Below are 19087 nucleotides of genomic sequence, written 5' to 3'. Positions count from 1 at the left end.
GAGAAGCAAGAGACAAACTGTTCTATGTTCGAGCTGGGAAGTACACTTTTCAAGTGGGTTTGGAAGCCTGATTGAGATATCGAACATTTGTGACAAGAAATTAAGATTCCAAGGTAACACTGTATCTAACAGCCAGAAGTACCACCAAAACTTGCCTCATACATGTCTATTCTACACAAAAATATAGATATCAGTAAACAGACAAACAAATAAGATTTTTACGTGGTATGCTCACACAAGAACTAAACAAGTAAAACCTTTAAATACAAAATACTGCTCAATAACAAGTACAACTGCACAAGTCCTACTTACCTGTAACAGCAGATGTATGAATTCATCACTGCCTCGCTAGCATTTTGGGTTATCTGCCAAGGTAACCCAGTAACTGGCCATCTTTCAAAAGCTCAGACTCCTTTCCCTTGCAGTTCATGTAACAGCTGATTGACTGAGCACATCCTGACAGGGAAGCCTTCAGCTATCACATGGAGTGAGTGTTCAGGCTTTTTCACTTCCACAATGAAGAAATGTACAGTTGTGCAAGGAAACTTACCATAACAATAGATGTTAAAATGATCACTGCTGCAGAAGCCTTAACTGTATAGGCTACACATCCTGCATACGGTATAAAAGCTGGCCAGCTTCCATAGCTTCAGGGCACTTTCCACACACACAAACAGGGTTGCCGCCTTTTCAAATACCCAAAGTGGGACATTTTTTGTACAAACGTCAGATTTTGCAGGGCAAAACATACCCACGGCCAATACAAAGGACAGAACTTCACTTTTTTGCCTAAATAAATGCTTATTCTTGTAGCATTTAAGTTGCTTATTCTGTTTCTTATAACATTTAGGTGTTTCAGAAACAGAATAACTTTTTTATGTAACTATTACATAAAATATAGGAAATATGTCCTAAAATCTCAGGACATTTGCCATTTTTTCAATTTTTTTGCAAGACACAACAGCCCAAAGAGGGACTGTCCCTCACAAAGTGAGACAGGTGGTAACCTTACACCCAAACCCATCAGTCAAGTTGAGGTTGTTGTTGTGTCTTTCGGCTTTTCCCGGCTAGGAGTCGCCACAGCGGAACTCCGGTCCGCTAATTATTGGCAGTTGATTTTTACGTGCTGAGTTGCCAACTCTGACGCACAACCTTCAACGAAGGTACGCCCATTCACACATGTCTTCATGCAGAAGACGCTCTAGCTGCGAGTCGAACCGGACAGCATCTTACTGTGAGGCAACAATGCTACCGCAGCACCACTGAGGTGAGATGATTAAAAAGACAGGTTTGGGCACCAAGTCCTTCAAAGCATCCAGGCCAAGAGAGAGAGAAAAGGGAGCTGAACCCTGAAAAGACAAAGTTAGGGGGGAAAAAAAAGTGTACACACTGGCATACACAACACTCCAAAAAACAAGGGGGATGGAGGGAGGGCTAATGCAGCAGTGACCATTCAAAAATCTACTGTTATGGCATGTTTACTTACACAACTGTACTATGTTCAGGTTATTGATCACTGCTGCAGTGGCCTTAGCTATATGGGTAGACTACCCTATTTTACTACTTTTGGGAGGTGGAAGGAGAAGAGTCCAGGAGCCCCTGGAAAATGGTAATAGCAAAGCCTGATCCAGACCTAGAGAAGGAATCAATTTTATAATGCTTTGTAAAAGTACATACAGAGGACCTAGCTTCAGCTTCTAAAATACTTGTAGAATCCAACCCTAGTCGGGCTTAACCTTGCCTGGAATAAATTTGTTGTATAGAGTACAGCAAAAGATAACAGCCTTAGACAACATACATACATATGTACAGATATATCAAGCATGGACATTAATGCCCTTCTAGCTTGCCAATATACCAAACCAGTTGGTCCAATAATAAGTGTCCAGGGATGTTCTTAAAAACATCTTAACTACTGCTTGCTTTAATGTAATTTGGTAGTCTGTTTCATGCATAAGCTGTTCTCGCAGAGGACCAATTAGTACATTTCTCATTCCTATAGAATATTCTACATAGGATGTCTGATGATTCTCTACTACGTTTTGATAACCCCAACCATTCCCAGAGGTAGTTGTCTCTAAATGCCCTACATACCTGAATAAGGTCTTTACTTAAAGATCTACATGAGACACTGCACCAGTACAGATATTTTAGTCTTTCATAATAACTTAAATTTTCACATCTGTGGATGTCCTTTATACATTTCTGCTGTACTTTCTTCCAGTTTGTTCATGCTTGTTTTCTTGGAAGGTTTTAATGTTGTTATGCCATACTCAAGTTTGGGTCTATTGTAACTAACAACAACTACACAATTTCTGATTTTCTAGACTTTATAAATCTTTTTATGCGATATATAGTTCTATAACTATCAATAACCAACTGGTTGATATAATTAGAAAAACTCAAAGCTGGATCCACTCATACGCCCAGGTCCTCACAGTTTCAATCACTATGTGCTGTATTAAATATTCACCTTTCAATTTACGTCTCCCAAATTTCATATGCTTAGTTTTCATCAGCTGGGCATAACAGCCCTGTGTTTCTAATGCTTAGTCAAACACTCTGCTTGTGCTGTGCTGACGAAGTCATAACAAGGCCGAAATATGCATATCCACAGCTAGCAGGGTTTGGCTTTATTGGCCTGAAATTGTCCAGTAAAACAATGAAACAAGTCATGGACATTCAGAATTGCCAATTAGCTGAAACACCTGATGTTCATAAGGATAATTTGCAAATATCCCATGTGCCTCTGACACAAGAGGTTTGGGAGGTCACTCAGTGGAAGTTCTAGCTTTGCTGGAGTTTTCATTTTGTTTTTACTGATATGCTTAGTTTTTGGAAATAGTATTTTTTTGAAACAGGCTGTTCCTTCTTCTTACCTTCGCAAGAAATGAACAAATGATCTAAAGAACCTCAAGTCAGTCAGGTTAGCTGGTTCAAATGCAGCAACTGTTAGCTTCTCTAAAACAAAATTTAGATCCTAAGGAGAAAATCAGGAAATATGCCCTTTCCCCATTTTACTGCAATCTCTGTGCTGGTATATATAATTAGTGTGCATGTGTATGTGCGTTTGGGGGGGGGGGGGCTTGTACCCCTGCTATAACTGTGTTTTTGAGTTTTTACATATATACGACTTTTTAAACAATCGATCATGTGAGAGTGATCATATGAAATTTAACTATTTAAAAAGTCAATCATGTGGCACAGATCTGCCTGTGCCTATCCTTGGTGTCCCGCAAACCTTGCACTCTGTCTGTGGTGAATGACAGCTTTAAAACAGGGAGTGCGAGGGGAGTCCTGGATTTAAGGATTTCTGCTGTTTTCACCAAGTGATTTCTTTTCTGACAAACCTCAGCACTGGAATTTGAAAAGACAAGGGTTGCTGGTGCTGGAACCACACAGACTTCAGATACCAAAGTAGCTTTCTCATGTTGAGTCTTGCCAGTGGTATCATGAGAATCAGAGATGCCATGAGACCCAAAATCCTGAGGTATTCCCTTGCACTGACTGAAGTCTTATTACAAAATCTTACAAATAGATCTAGATATAGATCTATTTTTCCCTGTGGAAAAAAAGCTCTTTGAACTGAGGTGTCTAGCTGACACCTCAGAAACACAACACAGTCCTGTGTTTAGAAGTCGAAAAACACTTTTGAATGTTCTCTTGGAATCCCAGCTTATGTAAGAGATTTCTCACCAAAGTGATTCTGGACACTCTGAAAATGTCTCTGCAAAGATAAACAAGTCATCTAAATACGGAAAAATGTGGACACCCCCTAGCCTGCAATGAGCTAAAACTGGAACTAGTCACTTTGTGAACACTCTAGGTGCAGTGGATAGCTCGAAGTGTATGGCAGAGAACTGATAATGTGATCCACACACACAAAACCTTAAGCAAGACCTGAAGTCTGGAAGAAAAAGAATGTGATGAAAAGCCTAAATATACTGTTACCAGGAAACTTGAATGAGGAAGAAAGAGTAACAGGTTGTGAAATGACATTTTGAATTTGGGCACTATCACAAACAGGCTTAGGAAATAAAGATCCAGAGCTGGTCTCCAAGCATTCTCTTTCTTTGGCACTAAAAATATCCTTAAATAAAAAGCTTTCCTTATCTGGGAAGGAGGAACTAGTTCTATCACTCCCTGGGACAGCATGTGGTGATGGACAGGTGCAAATAAGAGTCTCTGGTCTGCTGGATAAGCAATTTTCCCCTGGAAAGGTAGAATTTCCTCCCACTGCCATCTGTAACCTTGATGAATGATCTTCAGAATCCATTGTCTGAGATTGTTGCCAAAGTGAAAAGTGAAGACTAAGACACTAAGACTTTCTGGAAGGAAAATGGGGCTGACTGGGGGGGGGGGGCTTAAACAGTCATTCTGACTTGGATTGTCCTTAGTTTGGGGAGGTTCCAGAATTTTGTCTGGAACCCCTTTGCCATTTCTTCTTAAACGTCTGTTTACCTGCATTTTGTTGAGACTGTTTATTTTGTTTTTTGCCAAAACTGGATGAAGGCTTAGAGAATCCCTTAGAAAATGTGGAAAAGGAGGGCTGACTCTTCATGTGTGCAAGTAGCATCACGAAAACCATGATTACTATCAGACCCAGAAAGTTCAAGTAGGGCTTGTGTCTGCACTCTAAGCTGCATATTCACCTAGATGTCAAAGCTAAGACCTCTTGAGTCTTTTGCTATGGCAGGAATGGATGACACTGAGAAGTATTCAACTGTCTCTAGATATAGGACTTCCACCAGATAGAGGTCATGGATTTCCTCCAATTTACAGCAACCTCTATGAACTGAGACCAAGGCACCCCCCCACACACACACACACACAAACACACACACATAGGGCCACCTCCAAGAACGTCCTCAGTGGGACTACTTTTAGGCAGTCATACAGGTATGGGAACACTGATGCAAAAGCTGCTGTTCTATTAACTGTTCAAGTACATTAGAGTACAGATTATAAACTGTTTCTGGTTTTGAACCTCTATTTTGTGCAATGTCCAGAATTCTTGAGCAAAGAAGGTGAGGGATATGCCTTGACCCCCATATGTCAACTGTGGTAAAAGTAAACTAAAAAAAAGTATGTGTATTCTGCTAAGGGCAGTGCAGTGCAGTGTCTGCTGTTATCACTGCCCCTAGTTTTATTTGGATTCACCACAATTAAAAAGAAGAAAAAAACATGCATACCTGCAAAGGAAAAACTGTCCCTGAATCCCTGAAGATTGATACCTCTACAATATCTGCCAGTCTCTAATCAAAAGAATACTTGACTAGAGACTGCCAGGAAAGCACTGCAATTCTTTGCTAAGGCAACAGAAGTCTTTGGTCACAGTAACATCTGACTACATAATGCTGACTTCAAAGCTGCAATCAGCTGCTTAGGGCATATATTGCAGGGCATAGCAATAGGACATTGTTTAAGCTACTTAAGTTCTATAGCTACAATCAGAAAAAAAAACTGCTGGCTTAATTTATAGATTCACACATTCATGGAGTACACAAGGCAGAGTTTGTCCTTGTCAACACTCACTCTCATAAGGCATCTCCTGCATCCAGGAGGGAAAAATAACTCAGGACAGGAATGAATTTACAGGCACCCATCTAATTATCAAGGCGTGCCTTAAAGTAAGGGTATCACTAAGTTTTTTTGCAACGTATTCCAGAGATGAGGAAGCACAGAGAAATAAAACTGTCCCACCACATATCGTGTTTTCTTTGTTTGCTGATGGATATTCCAGTCTTTAGTATGACTGTTTCCGAAACCATTTGTTTTGGTGAGGTGTACACAATCTGACTCAGCACTTTTGTGAGTGCATTTCTACACTGTAAAAGTACACAGCTTTAATGAAAAGCGCCAGTGATTAAACCTGAAGTGTTTGACAGATGTCACACTTTCCAGAATACAGACATACCTTTCGCAGGTCATTCTGAAGCTGCCGTAAAACCATTTCTAGCTGGTTGACCTTTCCTGTCAGAGTAGTAGGTGAACTCTCCCTAAAACAAAACAACTATGTTCAGTACAGTAAAACATGTTGACAGGTCATACATTGCAATGGTGAGCAGAAAGACCATATCATTATGAAGCCAATATCAGTTAATAGCCATCGCCATATTTTGAAACGTTACAACAATGAACAAAATGATATACAGAGTTAGTGATCTTATTAAATTCTCCTTTTCAATGGTCAAACTATCTGCCTGTAAGAAAATCCACATGCATTACCGTTCTAATGCTGCAGCGAGGAGTTACTATTCCCAAACAAGCACTTTAGTGCAGTCAGAAACTAGTAAATCACACTCATCTAGAAAATTCTTAAGATGCCTCACCCACTGCAAGCATTGGACATCTGTCACTACAATATAAATGCACCATCTTGCACCTGGAAGCAAACCAGTCACACTGATAAGCAATATATATATATATATATATATATATATATATATATATATATATATATATATATATATATACACACACACACACTTCACTGGCTTTCTGTCTATAAAGTCATTCTCATCTTGTCACCTGGTGTTTAACTATTTCAAATAAATGAGAAATGAATAATTGATGAATGTTTTGATTTTACAGTTAAAACTTAAAAGAGTAAACAGAGGTTAATCTGCATATACGTGGGTTGAGAGAAAATAATCCCTGAAAGAGCTACTTCTAACAAATGCTACAGTGAGTCTATTTCGTTGCAGAATGCAGAGAACGTCAAGGGCACATATACATCACTGAGATGGAAATAAATGTTAAGGTGGTCCATTCTTCATGAGTAGCAACATATGCATGACATAGTTACATTAGTGAAAACAAGAAGGTAAATAATTAAAAAGGGAAAAGTATTTTCAAAGATTACTGACACAGATGTTTAGTTTGTAAGTACTGGTTTTGAAAATGGAATATCTAAGTTTCCAAAAATGGGGTAGCACTTGAAGGGTAAGTACAAATGGAAGCAGAAAAGTAAAATGCTGGTCAGTTTCATAAACATGCCAATTAAACTGCATAGACAAATATTTATTCATAACTTCCCTTCAGTATTTGTTGTTGGCTTCAGACCACAAAGAGGTCCATTACCCATAACAAAATTCAGAAAGGAATGTCAGACTGTGGTATAAATCAAAGTGGATACAGCTGCAAAAATTACTCACCTTTTTAACATTACAGTTCTGTGGCACTTTACAGTTCTCTACAATCATAAACAAGAAACTTGTAAGGTGCTATAAATTATGAAACATGGAAGGAAATAAAGAATCCAAAAACCTGACTGGCTGAACAGTTGAGAATCAAGTAACCTCATCCTAGCTCAGGATTAAAACGAACCTTCCAGGTTTAAGTCATACAGCACTAAACTGTCTTGTCTGGTTAACTGGCCTCAAAAAAAATTACTGAATAGTTTTCAATAGAACAACCACATATCTCCTTGCATACTTCTCAAATATCCCTGATTTTTAGGGCACCCCTTATATTTTGGCTCAGAATTTTGCTCTGCCCTGCCTAATGCCTCCTACAATTTGTGATTTGGGAAGAAAAGGTGGTGGATTACATTTAATAAATGACAATAATTTTACTTTGGAAAATGCATGTTACTGCGCATTCTCCTATTCTGTTAATTTTTCAAGTTAATAATATTAATATTTCAGAAAGTGTCTCTGATTAGGATTATTTTCAGATTATGCAGATATGAGGTTGAGAGCTAGTCCTCCTTGTAGACTTGGTGACTATCAGCCAATTTACCAACTCAGCTACATTTATCTTCATACATAGAAGAAAGTACATGCACCATTTGCTATCCAAATTACACCGGCTTAAAAAACAGGTCCACTCAGAAAGCACTTTTTCTTGCCATATGCAGTAGTTATGACCATGACTCACTCAGAATGGGTAATATTACTTTCTAATCTGTTACACTCCAAAAACAGCATTGCCACCCATCTGTTTTTTATTTCCAGACAATCTGGAAATCAAACTGATTGCCCGGTAGTCCAGAAAACACTATACAAACTCCGGTAAAAAAGAGACTATCAGAGTTTGTTAAACCTGCAGTTTTACTCTGCCTTTTTTTTTTTACAAAAAGCATAGTAAATCCACAGAAAAAAAGCATCACAAAAGGAAAGAGGGTGTCCCCCCTCACCTGACATGATGATAAAATGGGTAGAAAGTGGGGGGGGGGGGCACTGGTGGGGTTGTTGACGGTGAGAGGGGATGTGGCCTAAGTCTAGTTTTAGCCATAATGAAAGGTGGCAACACTATCCCAAAAAGCCTGATGGATCTGTCATAATGTGGTTTTGTTTAACAGATGAGGCTTTTTCACCCCACAGTCCACCTTGCGTTTCCATTACATGGAACAGCAAAGCCATCGATATTTCTATCCAATGACTTACAATGACTGTACTTTGAACATATCCTTTATTCTAGAGGTGACTAGAAACAGCAGCATTACCTTTTTCAAAGATTCCCTTTGATCTTTAGTAGCAAGCAAACTTTTACAGCAGTCTAACTGCTCTGTCAGAAAGATCTGACAAAATATGTGTTGTGCTTTTCTTAATCATATGAATTGCAGTTTCAGTCAATATGTCCACTAATTATCAGTGACACAGAAGACAAACTTATAGGCTGCTTTTACGATGTTCCCAGTTAAATCTTTCTTTATAAGGAAAGAATAATTCTGAAGTGCGTGTGTGTGTTGTGGTACGCCAGCACTTTTGAAAAGTAACTTCTTTATCTGTCAGACTGAAAGGAGTAGCAGGCTGCTTAAAAATCCCTAAATCATTATGTGTAACATCATACTAACACTGACAGAAGTCTTTCATAAGTGTATCGGTATCTACAAATATCAGTGTGTATGGAATGATAACATTTCAGATCTATAAAGAATAATTATTACAGCTCTGGAAGCAAGTAACCAGCACTAAAAAGCTAACAAAAATCCAGGCATTTAACAGATCGTATTACGTAGCAAGCTTCTGTATTCCCCAGACTAACTCTCTTGATCCTGAGCAATGACTAGAAAATTGTATGTTTGTCTAATTTACAGTACACACCATCCACAATAATGTGTGTAAAAGCTGTTCATAGGTTCATACTAGGCTATCTGCCCTAGGGCATTTATAAGCCTAGCCAGAGTGTGTATGGCTTTCGCCACCCATTTTAAATTATTTTTGCTATGCCCTTTTTCGAGGTTAGTATACTGTGCCTCTGTCTAACAGTGACACAGAAGTGATACCCGGGGTAAACCTACGATCTCCCATCCACTCATCAAGATTCCTCTTGAAGAGAGTCAATGAGGGACTCTGCCTAACCTGGACTGGGATTTTATTCCAGAGTGAAAGGAGCCTCTGGGTTATGAATCTGTCCCTCCAGCATGTCCTATTTATTTCAGTGCTGAGGTTCAAGTCCCTCGAGCATATTGCTCGATGGGATTTGGATTTTCTGAGGTGCAGCATGTCCATTAATTCCGGGTTGGACATGGCTTTATACGTCAGGCACAGATCGCCTCTGAGCAGGCGGTATGCCACTGAGTAGAGCTGGAGTTTCTTTAACCGGGCAGCATACGGCATCTGTTTGAGCCCCTTGATCCTCTTGGTGAGGTACTTTTGGGGTCTTTCCAGTTGCTGCAGGTATCTGGTAAGGTACATCCCAAAAGGGGCATTGTACTCAATTATGGGCCTGATGAGGGATGAGTAAAGAGGCACGATGACCTCCCTGATCTAGATGTGAATCCCTTCATGATTAGGTGGGCTATATAAAATGTTTTTCTAACCACTTTGGCCACGTGGTTGTCAAATGAGAGATTGCTATCAACTTGGGTCCCCAGGTCCCTAATTACTTCTTCTGTACTTAATGGATTACCACCTATGTGGTAATTTGTGGGCACTTTGTTTTTGCCAACAGGGATGACTATACACTTTTGGCATTTAGCTTGAGGCCATGGCTCTGGCACCAGTTGTCTGTTTCTATGAGGCCCTTTTGGAGGATGCTTGTGTCAGCTGGAGAGTCTATTATGGCGCCCAGTTTGCAGTCATCTGCGAACTTGGTCAGCCACAGTCCTTCCATGTTGGCCTGTACCTCCAAGAAATATATACTGAACAAGAGAGGTCCCAGGACTGAGCCTTGTGGGATGCCACTTGTAACTGGTTTGGAGTCTGACATGGCCCCAGCTATTCTAACCATGTGGGTTCTGTCCTTGAGCCAGTTTGCAACCCATCTAGTGACATAGGGGTTTATATTTAAGCTGGTGAGCTTATCTATAATGCCCAAGTGGGGTATTGTATCGAAGGCTTTTGCGAGGTCCAGGTAGGCTGTGTGGACCACCTTCCCCTTGTCAATGGCCTTGGTGACTGTTTCAAAGAAATCGACCAGGTTTAAGAGGCAGGATCTGCCCTTAACAAAGCCGATCTGGGTAGGATCCAGTGTCTGTAGGTCCCCAATATCTTTATTTATAAGGTCCATGATGATCCTTTCCATAGCTTTTCAGACCAAGCTAGTGAGACTTATGGGGCGATAGTTTCCAGGATCCATTGAGGCACCACCTTTGTGGAGAGGGACCACTATTGCTGTACGCCACTCTTTGGGTACATATCCTGTAGTAAGGCTGAGATTGAACAGTAGTTTTAGGTTTGGGTTTAGCTCTTCTTGGAGTTCATGTAGGACGCAGCCCGGGACACCGTCTGGTCCCATTGATGCTGTGTTTCTTGCTTTGGAGAGGGCAGCTCTTACTTGAGCATCTGAGATGTCAGGGGGGCAGCACTCTGCTGGGATAGATATTAACCCTTTTGGTGGGGAAGGGGGGGAGAAGTTTGCACTGAACCTGTCAGCTAGGATGTTGGTAATGTCTGTGGGTTCTGTGTATTTTTTGTCATTTTGGACTAATTCTGAGCATATCTGGGAATTCTCACCAGGTTCCTAACATAACTAAAAAAAGCTTTGTGATTATCCTTAGTGTCCTGTGCAATTTTTCTCTCGAAGCTGGCCTTAGACGATTTTATGAGTGCCCGAAGTTTTTTGCTAATACTGATCAGAGATGCCTTCCCTTTTTGGGATTTTGCTCTGTCATGTAGTAGCTTCCTACTTCTGTTGTATAGTTTGTTTATGGCTGGGGTCCACCAGACAGGACGTCTGCCTTTGGAGGATTGGGTCTTTTATTTGGGATTGCATGATCCATGCATTCCTGAAGGTGTTCATAGAATGCGTTTATAAAGGATTTTGTGGTCTGGGCCGTATTATCCACAGGCCTGGGGGCTTTGAAGGATTCCACCTCGGTTTTGAGGAGTGTGAAATTTGCTTTAGAGAAGTTTTTCACTGTGGTTTTCTGGGAATGGGGTGGGGTCGGGATGTGAATATCCAGTGAGATTAGTTTATGGTCTGATCTTACCAGTGAGGGATACACTTCTGGTCTGGAGCATAGAGTCCCCATGTTGGTGATGATCAGGTCCAGTATGTTTTCCCCTCTTGTGGGAGTGGTAACAAGTTGTTCCATAGCATTTGAGTTTATAAATTCTAAGAACCTTTGGGCTAGGGTGTTGGAGCTAGAGTAATGCTCCCAGTCTATGGTTGGGTAGTTGAAGTCACCGAATATAATGGTGTTTGGAGAGATCTTCATATTTTCCAGTGTTCTCAGGAAGGCCGAGTGGGGTTCCTGGGTTTGGGAGGGTGGTCTGTAGCAGGCTATAAACTGGAAGGAAGTTTTACCCACTGTTAGTTGCACATGGATAGTCTCTGATGCTTCGTGCTGTGCCACCAACCTGGAGGTGTGGGTATCTTTGACGAATATTGATAATCCCCCTCCTTTTGTGGTTCGGTCCAAGTTTTGGGGCCGAAAAGCATGGTATGAGGTATAACCTGGTAGTGCTGGGGTGCTCTCGAGAGCCTTGAACCAGGTTTCTGTTACTGCACAGATATTGATGTTCTCCATGCTAAGGAGAGTTTCGACTGCGTGCATCTTGAGGTTTAGACTTCTGGCGTTGAGTAGCATTACTCTTAGTTTCTTATCCCTTGTGATACCTATGGAGGTGGGTTTGTCTTTTGAGCCTTGCCTAAAAACGGCACTATGGGGGTAGCAAGAGCCTTTGCCAATATCCGAAAGCCCAGGGGTGACAGGTGCAAGCCGTCCCTAGCGAAGCATCGTGTTCATAGGTTCATAGTTTAGTACTAATCTAACTGCCCTTGCAAGCCATTTTAAGCCTAGCCAATTATTCCTTGTGAGACTCAAACCCTGCAACTTGCGTTTGTAAGGCAAACACCTTAGCCATTAAGCCACCCCCCCAACCCTGTTCAGGAAGAGAGGACGTGACATCAGGTTAATAAGCATTTGTGGCTCATGGCCTACTCACAGGTCAACTAAAAAAACTGTATAGGTTACCCCAATTCTTGAAAACCATCTTTGGATGCAACTCTGATGAACAATCATCACCCTGAATAACACCTCTCAACCTCTTAGAGCAAGAAATCTGGACAAAGCCATAAATAAAAGTGGGACAAAGACCCAAACATAGGGACAATTTTTAAATACTGCTCTTGTAAACAACAGGTTTTGCATTAGCATGAAATTTCTGAAGGGTATGAAGTCTGAAACTCAAATATCTGTCATTATTTTCTAACTTCAATCTTTAATGATTTGCCACTAATTTGCCAGAAAAACACAATTTTATGAAAAATGGACCAAAAATGTGGACATTCTATGAAATTCTGTACAGTTGAGAGGTTTGCCCTGAATCTTAAACTCTCATTTACTGCAAAGGTTGATGAAAAGGTGATTAACAGATAAATTAAAGTTATGTGCTCACCATAACTATACATACATCTCTGTTGTTCATTTTCATTTTTTCCTCAAAGTATGGGTTATGGTCATGACCTTGAATCCAACTCGGCCGCATACCATGGACTTACGAATCCAACTCTCAAGCTCCTCCCTCTACCCATAATGTCCCAGCCAGCCTACAATACCTCAGATCAAGTTTGCTGCATTAGAGATCCTAAGACAGAGTAGGAAAATGGAGATAACAGTAAACCAGGGCTCAAACCTGGAACTAAAGGTTACAAAATATTCATAAGATCATTCCAGAAGATGATAGGAAAGGGAAGGAAGGCTGGGAATTGAGGAAGAAAGAAAATGGACAACACAGATGCATAGTTATGGCGAGTACGTAACTTAAATATCTGATGTTGCCCTTTTTATTCTTCCTCAACGTATGGGACAGAGTGCCAGGCTATGTGAATCTTGGGAGGTCCTCATGGAAGGATATTCAGGAGAACCGCCGAACCAAAAGCAGCTCTGCTTCGAGAAATCAAATCTACTCTGTAATGAATAATAAAAGTATGAGCATTACACCAGGTAGCTGCTGCGTAAATAACACCAACAGAAGTTCCAGACCAGTTGGCTGAAGAACTGGCCATGGAACTAGCTGAATGAAACTTAGGTTTCCATTTTGCCATGGTAACTTTAGAAACCAGTGATCCCAGTCTGTTTGGTGAGAAACAAAAACAACTGGTCTGTTTTCCTAAAATTCTTTGTCCTGTGTAGATAAAAACATAGTTGTCTATGTACACCTAAAAAATGTAGCATGTACTCTGGCTTATTTGAAAAATTAGGGAAAAAAACAGGCAAATTAATTGTTTGATATTAAATTCAGATACTACCTTTTGGTAAGAAGGATGGACTGGCTCATAAGGTAACTCTCTTTGAGAAAAACAATATAAGGGGACTTGAACAATAGAGCCTGGAGTTCTGAAATTCTCGTTGCAGATGTAATTGCTACAAGAAATTTTGTTTTCCACAACAAAAAATTTATATCAGTTTTGGCTGAAAGTTCGAAAGGTTGTTGCATCAACCCCTGAAGTGCAACTGTCAAATTTCAAGGAAGAGATGGATCTTTCACAGGGGGCTTGAGTAAGACGTACCTTTTAGAAAAGTCTTGCACAATTTGGAAGAAGCTAAAGAAGAAGCTTTTCTCCTGAATGAAAATTCACCTTCCTGAAAAACAGAGGTTAAGAGTTCTAGAACCGAAGAAATAGGAGCAGTAAAAGGGTCATCCATCTTAAGAGCCCAAACTGAAAAGCTTTTCTGCAGATCTTCCTTGTACAAGTTTTCTGAGAAAACAAAAGTGTATGTTGAGATGGGTGGAATGCCTGGGCTGTCTAGCTATTAATGGAATTGGAGAAACCTTGTGGTGAGTTTGAGGCCTGTAACATTGGGATGCTTCCTCCCCAAGGGATGTGACAGAAGGTCTGGACTGGGGTCCAGTATCCACGGAGGATAGCGAAGATGAGACGAAAGGAAGGGGAACCACATTTGGTGATGCCAGAAGAGAGCAATGAGGATAACTGCTCCCTTCAAATGATGTGCTTTCTGTAAGTATTTTGGTATCAGAGGTAATGGGGGATAGGCGTAAAGAAGACCAGAGAGCCAAATGTTGACTAGAGCTTCTCTCGGTGACTCTTCTTAAGGGGGAATTAGAGCAAAATACCTGCTGCACTTGTTATGGGGAGATGCAAAGATATTGCTGCAAGGTTGGCCCCAACGAGAGAAAATCTTCTCCGCCACTGACTGATTGAGAGACTGCTTGTGGTAAGAAAATGAACCTGCTGAGTTTGTCCTATAGTACATTAGATTCCCCTGGAATTTGCATTGCTACAAGAAAGCGGTTGGAGGAAATCAGCCACTGTCACACTCTCATTACCTCTTGACAAATGGGGTAGGATGGGGCTCCCCCTTGTTTGTTCATGTACCAGACCACAAACACGTTGTCGGTTTGCATCACAATAGTTCCTAGAGGGAGAACAAATGAAAAAGCCTGCAAACTTAACAGAAATGCTCTCATTTCTATGACACTGATGTGCAAATTGGTCTCTTAGGGGGCCACATGCCTTGGATCCTCCGTTCGAAGAAATGCCCCCCCAACTAGAAGGCCTCCAAGGTCAACATGGCCACTGACAGAGGTAGAATAAATGGACAGCCAGGTAAATCTTGTCCAACTGAATTCCACCAGCAAAGATGATCTTTGCATACTCGAGTGAGTCTGACTAGGAAGGTCAGAGGATATTGCAGAATAGATCACTGAACAGTTAGTGTCCACTGGAGAACATAAATACAGTTATGTGTCTCAGGAACTAAGGTGATGGCAGCTGCCATTGAACCTAGAGCCTGGAGAACAAGTCTGGCTGAAGGAGCAGAATGAACAAGAATTTGCTGTACCTGGAACTTGACTGTATCCACTCAATGCATAGGATTGGTGGCTATCTGACTTACTGTGTTCATCTGGGCACCAGTGAACTCCAGGCTCTGTAATGGTTGAAGTTTTGATTTGAAGATGTTGACTGAAATGCCTACTCTATGACAAAGTTGAAGCAAACAGTTCTTGGACTATTCTAAGAGATAACTCGGAGCAGTGAGTGGCCAGTTGTCTAAATATGGAAACACCCTGAATGCCAGCAGTCTCATGTGAGCTGCTACCACTGCCATATACTTGGTAAACACCCTGGTGGCTGAGGTGAGACCAAAAGGCAGACAACATCAGATTTGACTCTTAATTAATGTCTTATAATTTATTAGATTTATGTCAATCTGGATAAGCATCTAGGTACAGTACAAACACTGGTGTGAACTAAAAAATTCCAGCTACAGCATCCAGTTGTGCTGAAGCACCCACAAAACCCTTTAGAAAAGTCATTCATAATCTGAAGTCCAGGGCTTGCCGAGGTCCAGAATGGGACAGAAACACAGCAGTGGAACTCCTGTCTCTATTAAAAGAGATTGACACACTACAAGGCCCTTCCTAAATAAGTCTTCTCATGTCCCAACAACTGTGTCAAAATGGATTAGTCTCTTATTGTAGAAAGTAAAAACATGCTTATCAACCTGTCAACCCTCCAAATCATACTAGGGAACATCAAAAATCACAGCAGATGGGCCAAAACCATAGCACTTAGATTTTGACTGTTCACAAATCTGCACCCTCTGGGAGAGGGTTTCACATATAAATTGCCACTCTGGAGGAGGCAAGTTTAATTACACAGAGACAGACAGACAGATGAAAGACACACACATAGAGTCATCACATTTCACTTTTATGCACTGCCTACGTGACACTTGTGGTGATCTCTTTTCAAGCTGAGCCTGCAGGATAAGCAATGAATGTTTTCATAACTAAACAAAAAGTGGAGCTGCTGTTACCACAAACAATACACTCCAAAACCATAAAAAAACAGTAAACAGGTAGCAAGTAAGGAACACGATAAAAGGACGTGTTTAACCAAGAACACTTTTAATATAACAGAACACAGTTAAGCGCTTTCATCTCATGTATCGTGATATCATCAGAACTGTAGTAAATGAAAACAGCAGCATATTTAAAACGTCTAGCCTTATCACCATTGGTCAATTCATCAAACATCACACAATTCATTAATTAATTAAACGCCCTACACCTATTCAAAGTACAATTTTGAACATCGAACATTTTCATAAAAAAATGTGTATGCATGTATGGTTTCACTTTACAATACCGAAATACTGAAATATTGAGCTTCAATATCCCAGGGCTGTAAAGCTGAAAACTGAAATACCCGAAACCCCAAATTCAAATTTGCAACTACCTACATACACACTTCCACACACAAGCACACATACACCTCCCCCCCTACACTACAAACCAACAAAACACACACAAACACGACAAAACAAACACAACCACTAACCCTACATATAAGCAGGTGGCAAGCCCCCCCCTGCACCCCCCACTTATATATACTAACTCCGAGGTTGCACTAAAAACACACAAAAACCACCACTACACACACTACACTCCCCTTGCACAAACACACATCACATACGTACAAATACCACCACTCGCAACACTTACACACACACAAAATCTTACCTACCTACCCCAACCCACACCTCAAAATGCCAAACACACTCACACACACTAAAATCCCTACCCAAAACCCCTAGTAAAACATCACTTAACTAAATCTTCACCTACATCCACACTGCGGATTCGACATTTCCGCGTTCGTAAGCACCAAAAGACCGAAAAACTACTGACCAAACTGCAGAAGTGTGCGAACCAAATACTCCACAACAAAACCACTGGTATGTTGATGCTGTAGAAAATGCTGGTAGTCCACAAAGTAAAGCAAAAAAGTTTATTGTAAGACAATAGAAAGCTGGTAAGCACTTTTGTCCTCAACAAAAGAACTTAATCAGACAAATTAAAATCAAACACAGAGCACATTTTAAAGACTCCCTTGGTGCTTCACATGATAGTAGCAACACCCCCAAAAACAACAAAAATTTAAAAGGGCAATACAAACTGTGATGTCAATGACAAAATGTTAAATAAATACATGTTAATAGATATAAAAAATATATAGAAAATATATTAAAAAATATATAAAAAAGATCATCCAAGTCACAATTTTTTAAGAGAGCACTGAAGAAATATATAAATGAATATATACATATATAAATAAATAACCATCTGTTTAAAGCTCGCAATTTTAAAAGGGAATTAATGGAGAGGGCTTCATTTAAACCTGGCCAGTTGTTCGAATTTAATAACAACTGCCAGTATAATTCTCTCTTTTCTAGTAAGGCAGACCATGCACCTCCCCCTGATATCCATCGTGACACCATCAATAACAAAAAAATTAAAATTGTGGTCACTGTTCTCTGAGGTATGTTTATACAAATCATTTGTCTCTTTGCCTGCTCTTATTTCATACAAATGTTCATATATTCTATTTTTAAATTTTCTATCAGTTTTTCCAATGTAAAAACAATCACATAGGTTACAGACAGCACAATAAATAATACATTCAGAGTTACAGTTATACTTATTTTTGATATGAATCTTAGTGTGGTTGATCACAAATACTGTTCCTTCCTTTATAAAGGGACAGTATCGACACATACCACACTTCAACATACATCCATTCGAAAAATGATTCACAGCATGTCCTTTCTCGAAAATTTTTTTAAAATTTCTAACTTTTCTAAAAATAACACTAGGTAATCAATATGTGTTCTGATACTTCGGTCATGTGTTAGAATTGACAAATTTTTACTCAAAATATGTTTAATATCAGGACTATCAATCGTGTATGTAGAAATGAATGAAGTATTATAACATTTTCCTGTAAAAACAGAGTTTAGAGGTGCAACACTCACTGTGTGTGTGTGTGTGTTACATCTAATGAAACCTCAGATAAAAGAGGTATATAAAAATTTCTTTCTCCAGTCATGTGTTAGAATTGACAAATTTTTACTCAAAATATGTTTAATATCAGGACCATCAATCGTGTATGTAGAAATGAATTAAGTATTATAACATTTTCCTGTAAAAACAGAGTTTAGAGGTGCAACATTCACTGTGTGTGTGTGTGTTACATCTAATGAAACCTCAGATAAAAGAGGTATATAAAAATTTCTTTCTCTCTTATTTACTACCTCTAAAAGGACATCGTTAACAAGTCTCAAAGGGTAGCCCCCCCTTTAAAAACATATCTTTTAAGGCATCACATTCATCTAAAAAATCTTCTGAAAGTGATACCATATGGGCAGCCCGTACAAACTGTCCCTTAATAAAAGCTTTTTTCTGTTTCTGAGGGTGGATGCTACTATAATGAAGTAGTGAATTTGAATATGTGTCCTTTCGATATATTTTAGATATAAACCTACTATTCTGGTAATCCTTAATTAATTTAATATCAAGGAAGGCTATCTCATGTAAATTAAATTAATATTTAAATCTTAAAAATGAAGTGGTGGAATCTAAATATCTAATAAAATCACTAATAAGGGCATGGGGGCCATTCCATAAAATAAAAAGGTCGTCCAGGAATTGTGTACAATACTAACATGCTTGTAAAAGTCAGAAGGAAACAAATATTTCTTCTCCCACTGTAAAACCACTATGCTAGCATAAAGACCACCACACGCAGAACCCATAGCTACTCCTTCCTGTTGTAAAAAAATCTCCTTATTAAATAAAATAAAATTGTTCTTAAGGACCGTCTCCATCAACTGAGTATACTTTATTACACCAAAATGGTTTATTTTCTTTTCATATAAAAATTCATT

At 39.8% G+C, this 19087-nt stretch overlaps 1 protein-coding gene across 1 annotated transcript in view; it reads right to left on the bottom strand.

Moving 5' to 3' along the window:
- Positions 1–19087, bottom strand: part of SIPA1L2 (signal induced proliferation associated 1 like 2) — a 2064602-nt gene that overhangs the window by 106493 nt on the left and 1939022 nt on the right. The window contains exon 21 of the mRNA XM_044087172.1: positions 5918–5999. Within this exon, the coding sequence (XP_043943107.1) occupies positions 5918–5999 (82 nt within the window). The remainder of the gene's footprint in view (positions 1–5917; positions 6000–19087) is intronic.

Source organism: Protopterus annectens, chromosome 1.part1, assembly GCF_019279795.1.
Source record: "Protopterus annectens isolate FY-2018-M chromosome 1.part1, PAN1.0, whole genome shotgun sequence".
Lineage (NCBI taxonomy): Eukaryota > Metazoa > Chordata > Ceratodontiformes > Protopteridae > Protopterus > Protopterus annectens.
Note: the sequence above shows the minus strand (reverse complement) of the source record. Positions and strands in the feature narration are given on the sequence as shown.